Source organism: Mustela erminea, chromosome 5 (genome assembly GCF_009829155.1).
Source record: "Mustela erminea isolate mMusErm1 chromosome 5, mMusErm1.Pri, whole genome shotgun sequence".
NCBI lineage: Eukaryota > Metazoa > Chordata > Mammalia > Carnivora > Mustelidae > Mustela > Mustela erminea.
This window is the reverse complement of record NC_045618.1, coordinates 99,545,594-99,566,798: the sequence shown is the minus strand read 5'-3', so window position 1 is coordinate 99,566,798 and position 21,205 is coordinate 99,545,594. Positions and strand designations below refer to the sequence as shown.

At 40.0% G+C, this 21,205-nt stretch overlaps 1 protein-coding gene across 13 annotated transcripts in view; it reads left to right on the top strand.

The window, feature by feature from the left end:
• The window catches only part of NIN (ninein), a 95,353-nt gene extending 74,851 nt beyond the window's left edge, over nucleotides 1-20,502 (top strand). For 6 of the 13 annotated variants that reach the window (XM_032344172.1, XM_032344165.1, XM_032344167.1 and 3 more), the window contains 9 exons: nucleotides 1,173-1,295; nucleotides 2,367-2,480; nucleotides 3,272-3,418; nucleotides 4,740-4,919; nucleotides 7,011-7,160; nucleotides 9,445-9,549; nucleotides 13,592-13,792; nucleotides 17,713-17,826; nucleotides 20,013-20,502. In XM_032344172.1, the coding sequence (XP_032200063.1) occupies nucleotides 1,173-1,295; nucleotides 2,367-2,480; nucleotides 3,272-3,418; nucleotides 4,740-4,919; nucleotides 7,011-7,160; nucleotides 9,445-9,549; nucleotides 13,592-13,792; nucleotides 17,713-17,826; nucleotides 20,013-20,222 (1,344 nt within the window). In that variant the 3' untranslated portion in view covers nucleotides 20,223-20,502. Of the gene's footprint in view, nucleotides 1-1,172; nucleotides 1,296-2,366; nucleotides 2,481-3,271; nucleotides 3,419-4,739; nucleotides 4,920-7,010; nucleotides 7,161-9,444; nucleotides 9,550-12,313; nucleotides 12,375-13,591; nucleotides 13,793-15,930; nucleotides 16,797-17,712; nucleotides 19,928-20,012 lie in introns of those variants that run through there. The other 7 variants (XM_032344166.1, XM_032344163.1, XM_032344170.1 and 4 more) reach the window with 5 other exon arrangements.
• Nucleotides 20,503-21,205: the final 703 nt, after the last annotated feature.

Sequence of the window (21,205 nt, the reverse complement as noted above, 5' to 3'; positions counted from 1 at the left end):
CTCTGCTCGGCAGGGAGCCTGCTTCCCTCTCTGCCTGCCTCTCTGCCTACTTGTGATCTCTCTCTGTCAAATAAATAAATAAAATCTTAAAAAAAAAAATGTAGGATCTATGGGAAAGGGTAAAGAAGTATAAGAAACAGTCAGTCTCTTTAGAGAAGTTGTTACTGGAGGTGGGACTTACTCCCCCACCCTGGGACATCTAGCAATGTCTAGGTCCATTTTTGGCTTTCACAACTCATATGTGGGGAGGGCAGTGCAACAGGCATATACTAGGTAAAGCCAGAGATGTTTCTGACCATCCGCCAGTGCACAGGACACTTTCCCCAAAAAAGAATTATCTGGCCCAAAATGTCCATGCTTGTAAGTTAGGTGCTGAAATGGAACAGAGACTTGGTTTGTCTTGTTTTCAGTAGAAAGGATGTCCATGCTGAACATTTCTGAAGCAAGTCAGTTTTGGCTTCTTCCAAAGGGAAGGGCACATGGAACAAACTGAAAAACACTCACTGTTTTAGCTTTAAGGCTTGCCCTTGCATTGATTTACTGTACTTTGTTCATGCCAATTCTATAGTCCTAAGATTTCTTCATTTTTAAATTTTTTTTAAAGATTTAATTAATTTATTTATTTGACAGACAGATCACAAGTAGGCAGAGAGGCAGGCAGAGAGAGAGGAGGAAGCAGACTCCCTGCTGAGCAGAGAGCCCAATGCGGGGCTTGATCCCAGGATCCTGGGATCATGACTTGAGCTGAAGGCAGAGGCTTTAACCCACTGAGCCACCCAGGCGCCCCCTGACTGAGATTTCTGAAAAAGATTTTTTTCTCGTTAAAAAAGCCTGAGGAAACTGTACTGTGCTATATATGTGCACAAGTTAAAGTAATGACAGAATGGCGGTATGTTACTTATCTTGGCCTGAAGGTGAAACAGAAAGCAAGGACCATGATGTAACCGTATCTGTCTACATGAATCTCTCTGGGCAGACATTTTGGCAGTCGGAGAGTGGAGAGAATGTAGCAGGGAGCATTCTGTTGAATTTAATTTTAGTCCCCTCAGTTTATATGTCCTCTGAAATATCTATATAGATAGGAAATAGCAGCAACCACGAAAATGCCTTGTTTATAAATACTCTTTATAAACACACCCATGAGATGTGATGGGATTGTTTATCTCTTACAGCTGCACAGATGTCCTGATCTCTCCGACTTCCAGCAAAAACTTTCTAGTGTTCTAAGCTACAATGAAAAACTGCTGAAAGAAAAGGAAGCTCTGAGTGAAGAATTAAATAGCTGTGTGGAAAAGGTAGTAAACATAAGACATCTTACCATTATTATATAGTATATACTATAATGAGTATTTCTCTGGACAATTACATATGGGCCTCCCATTTTAGCCAAATTGTTCCAAGGTCTCCTAGTCGAACAACATTTCAGCTGGCCTTATGTGACCTAAGAATTCCAAGGTCATGATTTTGACAGGCGTCTATGTTGGTTAATAATTATATTATTATATATGTAGTAATATGTAGTTTATCTCATTTTAATATATAACCACGTTACTTAATGTATATTACTTAAACATTTATTTATTATTGAGAGAGAGCACGAGCAGAGGCAGGGGACAGAGGGAGAGAGGGGGAGAGAGAGAACCTTAAGCATACTCCATACCTAACCGGGGGCTCGATCTCACAACCCTGAGATCATGACCTGAGCCAAAATCAGGAGTCAGACCCTGAACTGACTGAGCCATCCAGGTGCCCCTTAATGTATATTATTAGATATATCACTGTTAACATAGAATATAAATATTGTTGCTTTTAATAATCTGAAATCTATTACTTCGACACTTTTTTTCTATTTTCCCTAGCAAATCCCCAAACACTACATTTGTCCCACAGGCCTTGATAGGCATTTCATATTTTCCTGTTATGGTACTCTCTCAAGACTAAACTAGGAAGGTTGCAGGACAGGAGAGGCCTAGAGAGAATCCCAAACAGGCTCCATGCCCAATGCAAAGCCCATCTCGGGGCTCAATCTCATGACCCTGAGATCATGATCTAAGCTGAAATCAAGAGTCAGACACCCAACCAACTGAGCCACCCAGGGGCCTCTTGAAATTTCTAATTGCATTCTAGCCTACCATTTCTTACCCACAATGAGTCAATGAGAGAGAAAAATGGAAATCGCCAAAAAGAAGAGACTCCTCAAAATTAAAGGTAGAAAGGGTGTCAGGAAGACATCTCTCTTTGACCTTGCCCTGCTCCCCCATGTAAACAGACGGTGCTTGATCTTTTCAGTATATGCAGCAGTACAGAAATTGAGGCTAGATATGTGTGCAAAAAGCCCTGTTCCCTCTTTTCTTTTCTTGAAACAGTTGTCAAAATCAAGTCTTTTAGAGCATAGAATTGCTACTATGAAGCAAGAACAGAAGTCTTGGGAACACCAGAGTGAAACCTTAAAGTCCCAACTCGTGGCTTCACAGGAAAAGGTATGTGGCCAATTCTTGTTTCATCTGCCCAGTTAATATTTTCCTGGATATTCCAGCAGAACTCCCAATAGAAAGAATATTCCAGGTGGAATTGGCCTACGAGGGCTCAGATGATGCAACTTGACTAATACCTGTCACATGTTTATGGTATGATGAAATAATTTGAACAGTTCCCTCAAAGCTCATTGTTAGAATTATGAGATTATCTCATCATTATGAGATTACTTATGAAAGCTTGAGAATAATGTTGTAGAAAGGACTGCTTTTTTTTTTCTCATTTAGAAAAAGGGTTTCTAAGGCAGATTCATGCCCTATTAAAGATCTCTATCAACCTTGCTTTTACAAATTTAAATTATTTTTAATTAAAACATATACTAGATGTTAGCATGGAGTAAGGTTCAGACAGCTACATATTTTCATTTCTAACTAAGAGATCCTTTACAAACCAACACCACTGGCTAAAACACATTCTCTACAAAATTGAGTAAAGCCATCTTCTGTCATGCCAGTTGGTTCTCATTGGTTCTGTGAGATACCACTTGGTAATATACCAGATGATGCTATCAGCAAGACCCTGTTCCAGAGCACAGTTCATCACTGACCTAAATATTGCATCCTGGAAATATACATAATATCTGGGATTTCCACTAAGCTACTGAAAAAAGCTGTGTATAAATAAAAAGAAACAGAAGGGACTTTGGAATTCTCTTGTCCTAGCTCATTCATTCCTGGACATGTTTGGTGAGACCGTGAGGATCTGTGTCAAGTGTAAGATTGTTCTCATGATACAGGTTCAGAGTTTAGAAGACACCCTGCAGAATGTAAACTTGCAAATGTCACTGATTAAATCTGACCTACGAGTGACTCAGCAGGAAAAGGAGGCTTTAAAACAAGAAGTGATGTCTTTATATAAGCAACTTCAGAACGCTGGTGACAAGGTAATTTCTTTTTTATTGAGGTATAACTTTATACAGTAAAGCACACAAGTTTTAAGTCTATAATTTATCTATTATGTATATACCTATCTATTATGTGCATATGTTTATCTTTGTGTAAACACCTCCTCACTCAAAATACCATTTCCAGCACCCAGCAGGTTCTCTGGTCTCCTCTCTGGTTGGTAACCACAAGGGAACCACTTCTCTGCCCTCTGCCACCGTAGGTTAGGGATGCCTGTTTCTGAACTTGGGATAAATGGAACCACAGTGACAAGGTTGTTTTTTGTAATGTACAAGACAAAAGACCATGCTGAGTTATTTTGTAGTAACAAAACTAAAACATTTTAATGTTGTATAAAGTGTGTCTTATTTTAATATATCAAAATGCTGCTTCACCTGTGTGCATAGAAATGAAAAATGGTGTTACTGATGTCAGCCCTGTGGAGATGTTTAGAGTTTTGCCTACTGTAAAAGTAGGACAGTTATTTTAATCCAGTTATTTCACATCTTCTTATTTTTTTTATATTTTATTTTTTTACATAGGCTACATACCGAATGTGGGGCTCGAACTCATGACCCCGAGACTAAGATTCTCATGCTGTACCCAGTGAGCCATCTAGGTGCCTCCTTTTTATTTTTTATTTTGTTAAAGGAAAATAGTTGTTTCTATTTTTTAAAATTACTTCTGGGCTGACGTTTTCCTCAAAATGAAATTGTGACTTTTTTTTTCATGTTTTGGCTTAAAAAGCAAAAGGCTTACCTGTTACCTTTTTTAAAGCATTTTCCAGGATCCAAAAAAATCGCTCTGATAGCTAAAAGCATGTTCTGGAGTTCAAGCCTCAATTACATGAACAGTATGTGCTTTAGATTCTAAAAAAAGGATCTGACTGCAAATGTGAAAAGAGTTTAGCCTGTGAAGGCTTTCAAGTTAGCAGTGCGTTTTAAAGTTCCCTTTGTGTCCTCTGTTAACCAAAAGAATAGTTATCTGGGGCCCAAAGCATTACCTTCATAAGGATGGAGCAATTTTTAAGGCCACCGATCTCTATACACTTGTGTTCTCTATAGAATCAGGACTTGCCCTACAGTCATCTTTCCTATTAGATTTGCTGGGGCTTTTTCATTTTCAGCAGAATTTCCAAACCTTTTTAAAATCAAACTCCCAAAATACTTTTTTTATATCTATGTATACAACATACAGTCACACCTCCATTAGAAAAAGTGAAGAGTGAAAGGTGCTAAGAATTATTGTCATTGAGTTAAATACATTCAAAACAGAAATGAGCTTGTTTTTAAGGCTTACCTCTGCCCTTTGCTCTTTAAGAACCGGGCCCCAGAAACAGCTGCCCATCCACCAGGATTCCATACGCAGCAGCCAAAGCTGACTTGGGACAAGATGGATCATCTGATAAAGGAGGAACAACAGCTACTTCGGCAGGAGAACGAGAGACTCCAAACCGTGGTGCGGAACACCAGAGCTGAACTCACGCACTCCAGGGACAAGGTAACTGGAAAAGCTGCAGTTGCTGGCATAGATTTGAAAATACTTTGTTTGATGGGAAAATGTGATTGAAATGGCTCTAGGGTGTGGATTTGAGTATTCTGCCATGGCAGACTTACTTTCAGAATGTTTTGTTTTGTTTTGTTTTGTTTTAAGATTTTATTTGACAGGCAGATATCACAAGTAGGCAGAGAGGCAGGCAGAGAGAGAGGAGGAAGCAGGCTCCCTGCTGAGCAGAGAGCCCAATGTGGGACTCCATCCCAGGACCCCGGGACCACCACCAGAGCCAAACGCAGAAGCTTTAACCTACTGATGCACTCAGGCGCCCCCCCCCTTTTTTTTTTTAAAGATTTTATTTATTTGACAGACAGAGATCACAAGTAGAGAAAGGCAGAGAGAGGGGTGTGGGGGGAAGCAGGCTCCCTGCTGAGCAGAGATTCCCAATGCGGGCTTGATCCCAGGACCCTGGGACAACGACCTGAGCCGAAGGCAGAGGCTTTAACTCACTGAGCCACCCAGGTGCCCCAAGAATGTATAATTTATCATTTACTTGCCAATAATTTTACCATGGTATGTTTATAGAATAGTTTCATTTTGCATCATCAGTTTTTTTTTTTTAATTTTATTTTTTAATTAAACATATAACGTATTTTTATCCCCAGGGGTACAGGTCTGTGAATTGCCAGGTTTACACATTTCACAGCACTCATCATAGCACATACCCTCCCCAATGTCCATATTCCCACCACCCTCTCCCGTCCCCCTCCCCCCAGCAACCCTCAGTCTGTTTTTTGAGATTGAGTCTTATGGTTTGTCTCCCTCCGCATCCCATCTTGTTTCATGCATCATCAGTTCTATATTAAGTCAATGATTTTAATCCTCCTATCCAGAATAGCCTCAGGGAAATTATAGTTTATTTTTTATTTTTTATTTTATTTTTTTTTTAATATTTTATTTGTATATTTGACAGAGATCACAAGCAGGCCAAGAGGCAGGCAGAGAGAGGGGAAAGGAAGCAGGCTCCCTGCTGGGCAGAGAGCCCGATGTGGGGCTCCATCCCAGGACCCTGGGACCATGACCTGAGCTGAAGGCAGAGGCTTTTAACCCACTGAGCCACCCAGGTGCCCCAGGGAAATTATGTTAACCATATATTCTTTGTTCAAATGGACTAGTTCAAAAAGACTGGTAATAAAAAAATGGCAAAATTAGACTTTTTGGAGAGAAAAGAGACCTCTTTTTAAAAAGACTCAAGGTTAGAATGGTCTCTGAAGAGGGGCTTTTCCAGCCACCGATGTTTATATTTACTTCCACTAAATAGCTGAACAACTCTGCTGAAACACATCTTTCAAGAAAGAACTCTCAGAAGAGCCACAGAGTCATTTAGAAGCCCCGCTCTGTACCTGAGATTGTGCTCACAGAAGGTGCAGTCTCAACAAGACAGACGGGGTCGCTGTCCTCATGGAACTTGATTGGTATAAATGCATTGTTTCAGGTGTGAACAGTCCAAGACAAAGTGGAGGGGACTGTCACCTCATTGACTCCTAAAAGCTATGCTCCTGTCAGAACATGCCTAGGACTACATCTGTTTTTGCGACAGCCACGTCACACTATTCGACTCCCTGTAGTTTGGTAAATTCAGAGGTCCCCCATGTCTCAGTCTCATCCTTAACAGGGTTGGAGTTTTACACGCAGCCAGACTAACAATCGATTTCCCCAGAAGGATTTTTTGAAACGCAAAAAAGCAGACTTCAAGAATTGACCGATTTGGGGTGCCTGGGTGGCTCAAGTCAGTTAAGCGTCTGCCTTTGGCTTGGGTCATGACCTCAGGGTTCTGGAATCGGACCCCACATTGGGTTCCCTGCTCCGTAGGGAGTCTTTCTCTCTCTCTCTCTCTCTCTGTCTCCCCAACTCTGTCTCTCAAATAAATAAAATTAAAAAAAAAAAAAAAGAATTGGCAGACTTAACTGGGGAAAAAAAAAAGCATTTTTGATACAACAAAACCCAAGGGTGGAAAAATTTTTCTTATGTTCATTTTTTTCTTTCTTGCTGGATGACTAGATTAACATTTCTTCCTCTCACATACGTTCTTATTAGGTCCGTCAGCTGGAATCCAACCTTCTTCCCCCCAAGCACCAAAAACATCTAAACCCATCAGGTACTGTGAAGCCCACAGAGCAAGAGAAGTTGAGCTTAAAGAGAGAGTGTGAACAGTTTCAAAAGGAACAATCTCCTACTAATAAGAAGGTGAGTTTTAAGACTTTATACCATGTGTCTATGTCCTTACCATGATGTGTCCCCATGCATAGGTTCCTTTGCCTGCAGGCTTCCAGGGAAATGATTCCAGTGGACTATTTTGGTTCTTCCATCTTTCTATACTTTTGTGATCTTATCAAATAGTATCATAGTTCTTTCTGATTTAGTGATGGTTAGAAAGGAGCACTTTAATATTCATAATGAAGATGGTTAATCATCTTCAGTAGTACTATAGCCCTTTTAAGTTAGTGAAATCTATTTTTAAATGTATATATCCTGAATATTAGAAACATCTTGGTATGTTATTAGTTACCTATTGCTATGTAACAAATTAAAACAACACACGTCTGTTGTCTCAACGTCTCTGGGGGTGGGGAATTCAGAAGCAGCTTAGCTGAGTGGTTCTGCCTGCGGGGCTCACAAGGTTGCAGTCCACGTATCAGCTGGGACTGCATTTATCTGAAGGCTTCTGAAGTACTAGAGTTTCCACTTCCAAGTTCAGTAATGTCACTGTTAAGAGGAGGCTTCTGTTCCCTGCTGCCTCATTACCAGAGGCCTCTGCTCCTTACTACCTGGGCCTTTTCCCAGGACATAGCAATGATAGGAGAAAGATCCCAAAAGTTGTAGAGCCTTTTATAAACTAATCGTGAAAGTGACACACCATCATTTCTGCTGTCTTCAGTCGGTCACACAGACTGACCCTGTTACAGGAAATCTACACAATGTTGTGAACCCCAGGAACGGGGTGGAGATCATGAGGGACCATCTTGGAGGCTGGTTACCATGTGACCACGTGGTTGAACCTCAGTGGCATCACTCGGTTTGCTTTCTGTACTTTGTTCCATGAATTAAGAGTTCTAAAACCAGTGTTATCCTGGGAGTTCTTATTGTTACTTTTCTTTTTTTCCTTCTAAACTAAAACCCAGGGTTTTCACTGTTACCTTCCTCTTCTGAAAATTATGGGAAGAATGATGAACAATTACTTCTGTTATAAAAATTATATGAAACTTTTAAGTTTGTAAAATTTATCATGACCATAGGCAGTAAGAAGACTGGTTTGTGCTCTCAAGGAGGAGATGCCATTCAATTTTAGGTACATTCAAGTAAACTTTTCAGAAAGATAAAAGGGTTTCATCCAGATGCTAAGGGAAAAGTCTAATGGTAGTTTTAACCTGAGAAGATTATACTTCTAACAATTCTTGCTCCTCTCCTCAGCTCTTTTTGATAGAAACCAAAATCAGCATTCTAAAAGTGTCCTGTATTTTCTGCTTAGCTATATTCTGAATTCCAGGATCATGTAGCTCATTGAAGTCCTCCTATAATAGAGAATTCCAAAAATGGATACTCACACAATCTTCAAATTTCATCTTTAAAATTGAGAATGGAGTTCTCCAACTCTCTGATTTAAAACTTTCAACTTTGCCTTAGGGCTCCTGCATGGCTCAGTCTTTAAGCATCTGCCTTCTGCTCAGGTCATGATCCTGGGGTACTGGGATCGAGCCCCACATTGTGGGCTCCCTGCTCCATGGGGAGCCTGCTTCTCCCTCTCCCACTCCCCCTGCTTGTGTTCCCTCTCTCACTGTGTCTCTGTCAAATAAATAAAATCCTAAAAAAGAAATAAATAAGCTTTGCCTTAAAGACAGTGTTTTTCCCACTGCAACTCCATAGTAGAGGGTCATGGAATTTAGTGATTCAGCCTTTTTATTAATAAAATATGCTAGGAAGTATCAGAGTACATGGCTTATGGTAAGGATAAATTTCATTTCATGAAAGCTTTCTTTCAGGGATATGTACTTATAACTGGTTATGGGCGTGGGCTTATGTCCTGGATAGATTTTGTACAGTGGGCGGAACTGAAGTTTGAAAGCCAAGTGCCTTCTGGAATCTGTTCCACATAAGCAGTGGTGATTAAAAACTATCCTAGGGGCACCTGGTTGGCTCAGTCTGTTAAATGTCTACCTTCAGCTCAGGTCATGATCCTAGGGTCCTGGGATTGAGTCCCTCATTGGGCTCCTTGCTCAGTGGGGAGCCTGCTTCTCCCTCTCCTTGCCACTTCCCCTGCTTGTTCTCTGACAAATAAATAAATCTTAAAAAAAAAAAAGACCACTATCCTACTTAAATGTAACCAATGCACTCAGTTATATTGTTGTTTTCCTTCACTGAGTGATCTCTTTCTTACAAGGGTTAAGATTTCTGACTAGCACAAATTTGTCAAAATAAAGTAGAGCAACCCAAAGGGTTTGGCTTTTTTAAAGGGAATTTTTTTGTTTTTTAGCAGGTCAGTCAGATGAATTCCCTTGAAAGAGAACTAGAAACAATTCATTTGGAAAATGAAGGCCTGAAAAAGAAACAAGTAAAACTGGACGAGCAGCTAATGGAGGTAAGTTTTTAAGCAGCTGGGCTTTAGCTATGAAGAATATTTTAATCCATGGATGTGACATTTGTTGGGAGAGGCTAACCTAGCACTGAATTCTGATTATGAAGAAAAGTGGAAAAGTATGCCGCCAAGCTGAATTCTTTGGTTTGTCTTACCAAGACTGATAGTCATTTTTGCTCATTACATAGTCACAGGGATTCATAGATCACAGAAGAAGGAATAATGTTGACTGTCCTAAAATGCAAGGAAGGACACGGACCTCCACAAATTCAGGTGGCGGGAACTTGGTCTGATCTTGGCCAAGAGGTCCAGAGCTCTCCCTCCCCCCACCCTGCTTCTTGGGTTACCAGTTTCCTAATACCTCCCCCGTTGTAGTGTTTTACAGATGGGATTGCTAACAGCCTTTTTAGTTAGGAAATCCATGCAGGGAATTTGGGAGCATTAGCATTTAGAAGCTTAATCTTCAAGTGCTGTCACCGTGCATTACTATGTTCAAAACTCAGCACGGCCTTGTGAGGGGTAATATGTTCAATACAAAAGTGGACTTGTAAAACCTTTCAGCTTGGACACTGAGTTTCTAGATCGCTTTCTGAATATAAATGCGATTTTAGGATCTAAAACAACTTACGTATAAATTCTCCTTAATAAGTAAAAATTGCATCAAGATTTTTGGCTTGGGTAGATGAACATGTCATGTAGTGAGCTGTAAAGTTTATTTAAGGTAGAGAGGCATGGGCAGGAAATGTCTTTTTGTGCTCTTAGAAAGTACTAGGTATACAAATATTTTAGAGCCAGAATTAGAGGATGAGAGAGATTTAAATATTCTCTTTTATGGAGCTGGACACATGCAGAAGCACCTTTAAATAAATGTTTTTTAAACGTGAAATACGGGCAGATATGTCATACTGGCGTTTAAATGACCACTAAGGTTTCTGCCAATTTTATGTTCTCTGATTTATTCACTAATAGGGAGATTAAACTATAAATAGTGAAATCCAAACCATTTTTTCTTTCTCTGACAGCATATAATAAATGTGTTCCAGCGTTTGAGCTGCAGGCTGTGTTTTGATGTAGACATGCTTTCTGATGAAATAATTATACATTGTGGTGAATAAGAGATCTGAAGCTAAGCTCCACATGTCTCGTCCCAAACGGAACAGTAATGGGGTATACTTAGTCACTGGGGGAGCCTCTCCAAATGTTCCGCCAGCAGGCTCTTCTCTCACCCGCTTTCGCCGGCCTCAGAAACCCCTCTCTCTTCCTAACTCCGCTTTACATGATTAGCCATCATAACCAATTTCCATTCATTATTTTTCTCCTCGATTAAATAGTAAATATTTGCTCATGAAGGAGGCAAATTGAATGTTCCTGGCACCAGAGCTGAATAACTAAAGAAAAGGCATGAATTTTCCATTGGAACACTGAAAAGAACATCTTTTCGAATGAAACACTATTCTAATGAAACTTTTTTAGGCAATAGGAGAGCTATTAACTCTGTATAGACCGGTACAAATTTAACATGTAAGTCATATACCATATAAGCTCACCTATTTAAAGTATAATTTTATGACTTTGGTATTTGCATAACAAAATGTGCCATTTTAAAATTCATCAGCATGAATTACATTTACAGTGTTCTACAGCCGTCACCACTACTTCTAAAACTTTTGCATCACCTCAAACACTCTAACCATTAAGCAATAACTCTCCCCAGCATGCTAGCCCTACAAAACAGGTTCTTATTTATGTTCTGCTCTCTATAAATTAGGCCACTTTGGGGGCACATATGGTAGTTTTCATGCCATTTTTTATGCCCACCTCACCTGAGAGATACGTACATTCCTCTCACTTGGCAGAGATTCTCACTGGGTTTGGGTAAGGAGCAAGCGGCAGGCGGGGAGATGTTCCTCTATCAGAATCTTTGGTATCAAGGATTTTAAGAAAAGCTTTCTAGGCCATTCGGATCTGGTGTATGCCCTCCCTCAAGGGAAGGAGTTTCTCCTCATCCTTGTATGCCAGTTTACACGTCACTGATCTAGGGGCCCCCGGCTGGCTCAGTCGTTGGAGCGTGCAGCTCTGAGTTTGAGCCCTGTGTTGAGTGTAGAGATTTTACTTAAAAATAAAATCTTAAAAAAAAAAAAAAAAAGTCACTGAGCTAATACAATACATACCCATAGCCTCCATAGCCTAGGGCAATTAAATTCTTCCATTTCCTCATCTAGTGATCTGGGATCTTCTATTCCCACTCCAGGGTTTTTTCAGCGACATGAGGCAATGTTCTATAAACAATTCATTGTGATCGTTCAGGAAAAGGGTTACAGTCTGTATCAGCAGTTCTCAGGTCTGCCTTAGCCAAGGGTTCCAACACTTGAGCAACAAAATTGCCATTTAGAGATGCAGAATATAAACTATAAAAGAACTCGGTATCTGATCCATCCAGACTGGACCTGGAATGTTCTAAATAATTCTTTGGGGATAGGTGGAGGTAAGGGTGGTAAGTTCACAAACTAACCAAACCACAGTAGGTGAAGAAGCAGTTACAGGAGTAGATGAGATGAGACATTTTAAGGTCTGCAAAACTGATAACACAGAGAAATGTAAATGTTGGCCCCTTGTAAGTTCTTACAGACTAGAGCACACATGTTCAGGTATATAATATACCCAGTTTTAATTGTTCTCTTTTTATAACTCATACTTTTCTTCCTCTTTTTATGACTCCTGTAATTTTCTTTTGTTTCTGTTTTATCTGTGGCTAACCTGTACCTAGAAGTCTGTGGTTGGAACTAGCAGAGAAGGGTGCAGTTCTCTGCCTGAGCTAGTGTGTGAAGGTAGAACGTTCTCTTTCAATGAATATCATAGCATGGAGATCTCTCATTAGACTCCTTGTTCACGTAATCATTTCTACTGATTGTGACAGTAAATACACAAGAGCCAATATTCATTTTCATCTTGCTTTGACTATGGAATAGGTCTCTGTTTACATGTACACCAGGATTTCCCTCCATATTTGAAGACCTACCTGAAGAAAATCATCCTGCTGGTATAAAATCATGGGATCAAAATTCTGTTTTTTATTCCTGAAAATAAAATGGTGGGTGTTTCTGAATCTACTACTAGAAAATTTCAAAATGGGTCATCTCCTACCTCCGAAGTTTAGATTTCAGGAAATGGATAGTGGCTCTGATGTTTCATAACATTTAATTAGAGTTGTGTCTTGGAGGGCCTTTTTCCCTTCTCACAAGCCTGGAGGAGCTGAGGCTTGAGTCTGGTACCTGGTCATGTTCATTGCATGCCTTCTGTGGAGTCCTGTGTCTTCTGAATGTGTCGATAGATGGGAAGGGGCATGTCTGCCTGGCCAGATGCCGTGTGTTCTCCTCCTTTTTCCTCTCCCCAGCTTTGGCATGTGATACACATACCATTTCCTCATGGTCTTGAACAAATACTTCTGTTCCATGTACTTCAGTTCCCCAGGGGGTTCTCGGATATCCCCCCTTTGTCCCAGAATTGCTTATTGTACAGTGCTGTTTAAGAGTTTAATGTTGGTAAACTAAAACAGGGTCAAATAATTTTAGATAGGAGGTTCTGTGGCTATCCTGGAAAATAGGTGGTCCCTGAACTTTTGCTTTTAAGGATCTTTATGAATGGTAAGTAAAGTGGCAAAACCCTAAAGCATCATCAATTTCTCCCCTATGCTTACTCTAACCCTGTGTTTTGTTTAAAGTGGCGTAATTAAACATTCTAATATAAGGAGACAGTGAGGTAGAATTTAGACACACTATTTATGTCGTGTACCTCATGCCTTTAGAGTCCCTCAAGAGTGAGGAAGTACAGTGTTTCAAGTCGAAAACTGTATTATCTCTTAAGGAAAACAATGCTTCCCCATTACTTCTACTCCAGTCACGTTCTGTCCTGTTTTCAAGTTATCAGGGGGTCTGAGAGGCCATTACTGAATCCATCAGCTTCATTCACTCTGCTTGACACTTTCAAGAGTAGCGCTGTGCTGGGACACAGCACCGCTGACCTGGGCTTTGCCTTTCCCCTCCAGAAGCAGCACCTGAGGTCCACTGTGACGCTTAGCCCGTCCCCTCACGCCTGGGATCTCCAGCTGCGCCAGCAGCAAGCCTGTCCAATGGTGCCCAGGGAGCAGTTTCTGCAGCTTCAACACCAGCTACTGCAGGCAGAGAGGATAAACCAGTGCCTGCAGGAGGAACTTGAAAATAGGACCTCCGAAACCAACACACCGCAGGTACGAGGCTCTTTCTTCCCTGCCCGTTAACTCAGCTCGTGGAATTTGGCCTGTTTATAGGAAAGTTGTACCCGTTCTGGGGTGGGGCCAGAGAACTGAAATCTCTGTCAGAGAGCTCCACCTTGCCTGTAGGACAAATCCGCAGAACTACAGTGTTATTTTGGGGTTTGGTTTTGGTGGTTTTGCAGTGATGCTCTTGTGCTCTCAGCTTCCAAGCTAGGTAACAGAGTGTTCTGGGTCTCAATTGCATCTTCGTAATTGATGAAGTATCAAGATCACCTGAGCCTAATGTACAACTGACCGAACGGACCAAGTTTTTTTGACTTGACATTTATCTGATGCCAAAAATATTACAGAATTCAAGTGCAAATGATCGAGTTTGAAAACCTCTTTTTAAGAAAAGGAACATCTGGGGCACCTGGGTGGCTCAGTGGGTTAAGCCGCTGCCTTCGGCTCAGGTCATGATCTCAGAGTCCTGGGATCGAGCCCCGCATTGGGCTCTCTGCTCAGCAGGGAGCCTTCTTCCTCCTCTCTCTCTGCCTGCCTCTCTGCCTGCTTGTGATCTCTCTTTCTGTCAAATAAATAAATAAATAAAATCTTTAAAAAAAAAAAAAAAAGAAAAAAAGAAAAGGAACATCTTTTCCCCTTTCCTTTGAAGTAGCATTACCCAAGCTCGCTGCAGACACGATGTGATACTACCTGGGTTTTCAAATACTTCTCTTAAAGTGCTTCATTCATAGTCAAGCTTTTTCAGAAGTCTCTTAACGCTTTTTGCTTGCCCAAATTATTCAGAACTAGGAATAAAATTTAAAAATACTCCTTAGTCTGTATAATTCTGAATTCGTTCTGGTTCGGATGCTTTTCTTCTGTTGTCTCTCAGTTGACTTTTCATAAGGAATTTCCCCGCCTCCTTTTCTGTAATCCTCTCAAAGTGGCTTTACAAGTCAAATTAGCACCATAATTATACTCTGAAGCAGTTCTGTCTTCCCCTTCTAGTAGTAGCTATGCTGGGTCATGATACGCTTCTGTCAGCTCTGCTTTCAAACAAAATCTTAAAATTATTTTTGTCTTTTGTGCTTTAAAAATCCACGTTTTTGGAAGTTTCTGCTATTCCACTTCAGTTGCCCGTAGTAAAACTGTGCCGGTGGGGTATTGAACAGATGCTTCAACAATTCAACAGTTACAGAACTGAATTCTAAAACCTTGACCTCAGTTTTTTTAATCAACATATAATGTGTCATTCGTTTCAGGGGTGCAGATCTGTGACTCAGTCTTACACAACTCACAGAGCTCACCTCAGCACATACCCTACTCCCCAGTACCCATCACCCAGTCACTCCTCCCCCTCCCATCGTCCTCCCCTCCAGCAACCCTCAGTTTGTTTCCTGAGATTAGGAGACTCTTACGGTTTGTCTCCCTTCCCCATCCCATCTTGACCTCACTTTTTTTTTTTTTTTAATATTTTATTTATTTACTTGACAGAGATTACAGGCAGGCAGAGAGGCAGGTAGAGAGAGAGGAGGAAGCAGGCTCCCCGCTGAGCACAGAGCCCGATGCGGGGCTTGATCCCCGGACCCTGAGATCATGACCTGAGCTGAAGGCAGAGGCTTAACCCACTGAGCCACCCAGGTGCCCCTTGACCTCACTTTTTGACAGACATTTTAAACCAAAGGATTAGGGGAAGACTTTATCCGCTGCTTTCTCATACACACTGTTTTCAGAGCACGCTTTTCCATCCCACCTGACAGTGTTTAAAAATGATTTCCTTTTACTCTGATTACTTCAGGATTAAGAGGACAAAAACTGTTAAGATTTTTGTACAGAAAAAAAAAAAAATTTCTCCAGCCAACAGCAGAGTGGACTGCTTATTGTTCTCACTAGAACGCCACTGCCCACTCTCCTACTTCTGTTAGAACTGAGTTGACACGAATTTGAAGATGACAGAACATTATTAGAATCTGCACCTTGCCTGTGTGGAGTGATGATTTCTCCTGCCTCGGTGTTGCTTTGCTTGCAGATGGAGTGTTAATATGTGTGCTTTTAAAAACTGTTTGCATTATAAGTGTGTGAATTTAGACTCCTCCCAAAACAGAATCTTGACATCAGGGTGAAGTGTACCACTTGCCTTCTTTCTCTAGGCCTTGCTACCGGAGCAGCGAGCAGTGCACGCAGATTCCTACAGAAGGATTGGGCACCTGTGAAAACTGGGCTGCTTTTGCTGACATTTCTTACCCTGGCAGATACTCAGTGCACACACCCACATACCCCCCCCCACACACACATAAGCTGAAAAACGTTTTGGAATCAAGTGCTCTTTTAAATTATTTTTTTTTTTTTTATTTTTTAAGCCTTTGCAGTATTATGTCTCTTATTTATTAATGTAGAAATGACAGATTTTGTGAATCAAATTCACAAACTTAAGCTTGTTTTGAATCGTTTTATTTATACCATTTAAAGAGTGTGGACTTGAGATTCTTAAAAGGATGTATTCTATTTTCTCATTCCATATGCTGTAACTATTTTTAACGAGAGGTACTACTTTTATATATGGAATTTGAAGAAAACTTGGGTTATTTATACTGTTTAAAATAACTTGGGTTATTTATACTGTTTTGTATAATGCTTTTTTGACAGGAAAAAGGAAAATTTTGACAAAACAATAAAATACATTTTAAATATATGACTGCCTTTGTTTTTCCTCTTTCCCCTGTTGCCATGTTCTGTGTTCTTTGAGTTATCTGTTACGGTTTTTTTGTTATTGTTGTTGCTTTGCTTTGTTTTGTTTTTTTAGGCAAGTAGAAATCAGGCATTTTCCGTTTATGTTTGAAATTTAAAAAGCCAATATAGCTTTTAAAAGAGTGTTTTTTAAAGCTAGATGTGGTCAAGGCCTGATTTCTTGAGGTTTACTTTCTGCATTAGACTTCTGCCTACTACAGTTTTTGTCTTCAAATCATCACATGGTTTAGTTGCTTTTATCTGAATAAATGCTGTTATTTTATCCCAACCAATGTCGGCTCTCAACCCATGTTTGGTCATTCTGCGTGCTTTTAAAAGGAATAATACTATCAGCCATTAACACCTGAGTTTTGCTTAAACATTTGAAGAACCTTTTAAAATCTCAAATTTCTTATGTGGACATTTTAGCGGCCTGCCGGGAGGGGCAGTTGGTAGGACTGAGTTGCTCCCTGGGTCCTCGGGCTCTCCAAACCCCACACAACTCCTCCAATCCATCACTGTTGTGTGGGGAGAGAAAGCCAGGGTCTTCTCCCCTATTGTTCTGCCTAGGAGTCGTGGAGGCAGAGAGGATTCCCGATTTTACATCTTTTAGGATAAACCCAACCTCCAGTACACATGTTTGCTTCACACTGACAAGCAAACTGGGAACCACTGACTACAGAAACTGGCAGGAAGAAGCTGTTTATTGCGAGGAAAGGAACACTAACACCCTTCCAATAACCAGCCCTTCTATGCAGGAGAAATGGACACACACATTGCAAGCCGATTGGCTTTGTTTTGTTTGTTTTATTCTTGTGAGACCCACAGTATGGTAAAGGCCCCAATCACAGATGGAAGTTTGATAGCTTGATTTACTTTGGATACCTATTTTACTGGAAGAGATGCACACAGGTACTAAATTCTAGGTTTTAAGAATATTGCTTTATCTCAGGGGAAGATGGTAACACAGGTAAGATTTTTTTTTTTAATCTTTGATTCTTTCTCTGATAGGGTTTCTTTCCTAATGTGCAACCCCGGTGTTCAGAACCCCCATTTCACCAGAAATCCACCCTTCTAGTTCCAAAGGCAAACATTTCCTGTCCTTTGTCTAGGCATCTTGTGGGAAAAAAATAAATTGCTAGTGTTTTCTTTCCAGTATGGCATGATTTTCCAATGATAATACCCTTTTCTGTTCTTCCCTTCAGGGAAGCCAGGAGCAACTGGTAACGGTCATGGAGGAACGAATGATGGAAGTTGAACAGAAACTGAAACTGGTGAAAAGGCTTCTTCAGGAGAAAGTGAATCAGCTCAAAGAACAAGTGAGCCTCCCGGGTCACCTCTACCCGCCCACCTCACATTCCACTTTTAACTCCAGCTTTCCATTCCTTTATCGCCATTAACTCATTCACTTTTGCTGTCAAATAAAGGCAAATGCTACTACGAATGTATATAGCTGAATTTAGGACTCACTCTTCCCCCATACCACTCCAGAAGCGTGAATTCTGTATTCTGCATTATTTTCCCTAAGCTCTTTTAAGGCAGGTTGGTCCACAATTTTAAAAATGTACGTTTGCTGACAGAGACTGATGCAGACCTAACAAATTAATTCCTAACAAAGTTCAGCTCAAATTTAATTTTTGTAGATTTTTTTATTTGCCCAAGACCAGAAACATTCTATTTAAGTAAACACAAAATTTATGTTGGTAAATGGGAGGATAATAAGTGGAACTTGAGCTTTTCCTATTTGCAACACCTATGAAAGTTCTTATGGCTATAAAAAGTACTCATGGCTATAATCAGACCCCAAGAGGCTGTGCTCTGAATTAGAATAGGGACCTGGAATTCTAGGACCACTGTGCAGACTGATCCTTTTCACCTGCTGCTGGCAGGTGGATCCTGTGTTTGTAAAGTATTTGTGTAACATCTGATGACATGCAAAAAAAAGGACTACTTTATAGGAATGTGTTGTAGTGCTTTGGAAACAGAGATTAAGAACTGAGGGGCGGGAGCAGAAATTGTCCAAGTGGTTTTCTAGATATATAAAAAGAAGAAGCCCAAGAGAATGCCTTAATGCAGAGGTAGACTGGAATTTTCCTTTGCTCAGTGTCTTAATCACAAAATGGAAAGAAAGGAAAGTCTTATACAATAAGCATTTATTCAATCCTTTAATCACTCACTTTTTCATAATATAGCTACTATGTGCCAAGTCCTGTTCTAAGCACTAGAAATACAGCAGAGAACAAAACAAAATCCTGCCCATGTGGAAGGTAGTTCATTTACAAGGTATTGAGCATTTGGCAAAAAATAAAGAAAACGGAGCCTACTTCAGCAGAGGGGAACATAGAGAAGAAGTACTTGATCCAACTCAGGAGTTTAAAAGCGAGTTTCCTGAAGGCCTCTTAAAGCAAGTACTGATGCTGAGTAAGATTTAAACAGATGAAGAAGTGTGAGAAGGGCAGCCTAGGCTGTGGGAACATCATGCAATTATGGCACCATATGGGGTGTGGACATCTACAACCATTTTGGCATTAACAGTTCATACTGTCCTGAAAGAAGCAGAAGAAACTAGAGCAATGGGGAGGAGTGGGCAGTAGGGAGCCTTGGGGGCTGAGCTGTGGAGTTTGCATTTCATAATGCAGGTGATGAAGAGCCATCAAAGTGTTTTTTAAAAGGGAGGAAGGGAGGGAGGGAGGGAGAGATGAAAAGTTGTCTTAGGGCAGTTCAGTAGAGCAGGTCAGTATGTTACACCTGAGAGGCATCCAGGTCCTGGGCTTCAGTGTTAACCCTTTTGAAATGCTAATAAATTAGCTAAGTTTCAGTTCTTCATTCCCTGAAACCTCTATACTTTCAGATGTCCTGGTTAAAATTGGGTGTAAAATGAGGCATAAATGGGGGATTGGAATACATTAATAGGAGCCATAATAAAATTATCCCAAGGCTACTGACAAATTTTCCTAGCCCAACCTAGACTTTGTCTTCTAACCCTAAAAAATTAAAATATATCTTCTAGGCAAGCTCTACCATGCAAAAGGGGAAGAGTTAAGGAAAAATAACTGCCCAGATCTTACCTATTTGTTCCAAGTAATACATGGACCAAAGTTTAAAATAATCAGGAGGTTATAGTTATGAATGCTCTTAACAGAGGTTTGAGCTTCCCAGAGTTAAAGTTCATACTCTATACCTCAAAAACTAAACATATTCTGATATTTTTTTAGAGAATGAAAAAGCAGTAACCATTTATTTATGTGGAAAAAGACTTTGATTTTTGAGCCTTCAAATATCAATATGTTCTTTTTGTTAGTGACTTCTAAAAACAGGCAAAGAAACCGCTTGGAAGAAGTGGATTTGCTCTATTTGTATCCCTGATGCCAGGTCTGATGTTAAAACTGTGTTCTAAAATAAAAGAATGTAACTGCTAGATGTCATTTGCCTTTATGAACAACTGTCCTAATGTCACCCCTTAATTACAGAAATGGAGTCAAGATGTTTCTGGTTCTGTTTCTAGCTCTGCAAGAATACTAAAGCAGATACAGTGGTGAAGGACTTGTATGTTGAAAATGCCCAGTTGTTGAAAGCTCTGGAAATGACTGAACAGCGACAAAAAACAGCAGAGAAGAAAAATTACCTCCTAGAAGAGAAGATTGCCAGCCTCAGTAATATAGTCAGGAATCTGGCACCAGCACCACTGACTTCTACGCCTCCACTGAGGTCATAGCCAAGCCAAAGGATACACTCATTTTTGTGAACTTGACTAAAATGGATGGAACATTTCAGTAGGTTCTTTCAACCTTTTTTAAACCTTTAATGGTTTAAAGTTAAGCTCAACCTAAAACTGCCAGCAACAGACCTAGAGTCTCCATTTAGTATAATTAGTTTTTCTAAAGAGACTAAATCATTCCCAAGTTTTGAATTAAAAAAAAAAAAAATCCTAATAGCCACCAGAACAGTAGATATATGAACACAAAAAGTCTTAAAACCCCAGTTTTGAATGAGTTTAAAAAAAAAAAAAAACTATGTACAATGCTATGTGTCAATCCCAGATATTTAACGTTTGAGATCTGATGACTTTTAATCTTTATTTACAAAAAAATATATATATATTCTTACACATTCAAATATGGAAAAGTCATTCTGTTTCCAATAATTTTGGTTCTTTGGTAACAGACCCTGGGCTCAATAACCACAGAGGTCAGAAAAGCCAGAGTCCGTAGTACTCTATCTTCTAATACCTGTGACAGTATTACAGCTCTCGATGTATAATAGATGTGAAACTGATTTTTTCAGCTGCACTGTTAACTAATGTTAAAACTGTACTTTCTTTAAACATTTTTTTTCCTTCTTAGAAGTTTCATTTGGGGAGCTTATCTTCTAAAAAATGGATAAAGCCACATTCTTAAAGCATTTGAACTATAGGGAAAGCAGGGAACAAATCACTTTGGAGTAAACATCTGCTCTTAGAAGGGAGATAAGTAAACCAGGTAGGTTTCTCTCTCAACTCTTGGAGTTCATGAACTTACTTTTAGGGTTGCTTCAAGAACTCAGGGAACAATACTTTGAATGGTCTTCCTGAAACACTGTAGGGCCTCTTTAAGAATTTGAAATGCATAAACCATGTGACCTTATTTAGAGCTATACTATGATTTTTATTTCTACATTTTTGGTGAATTTACTCTTCTGAAAATCCTTGATTTTAGAATT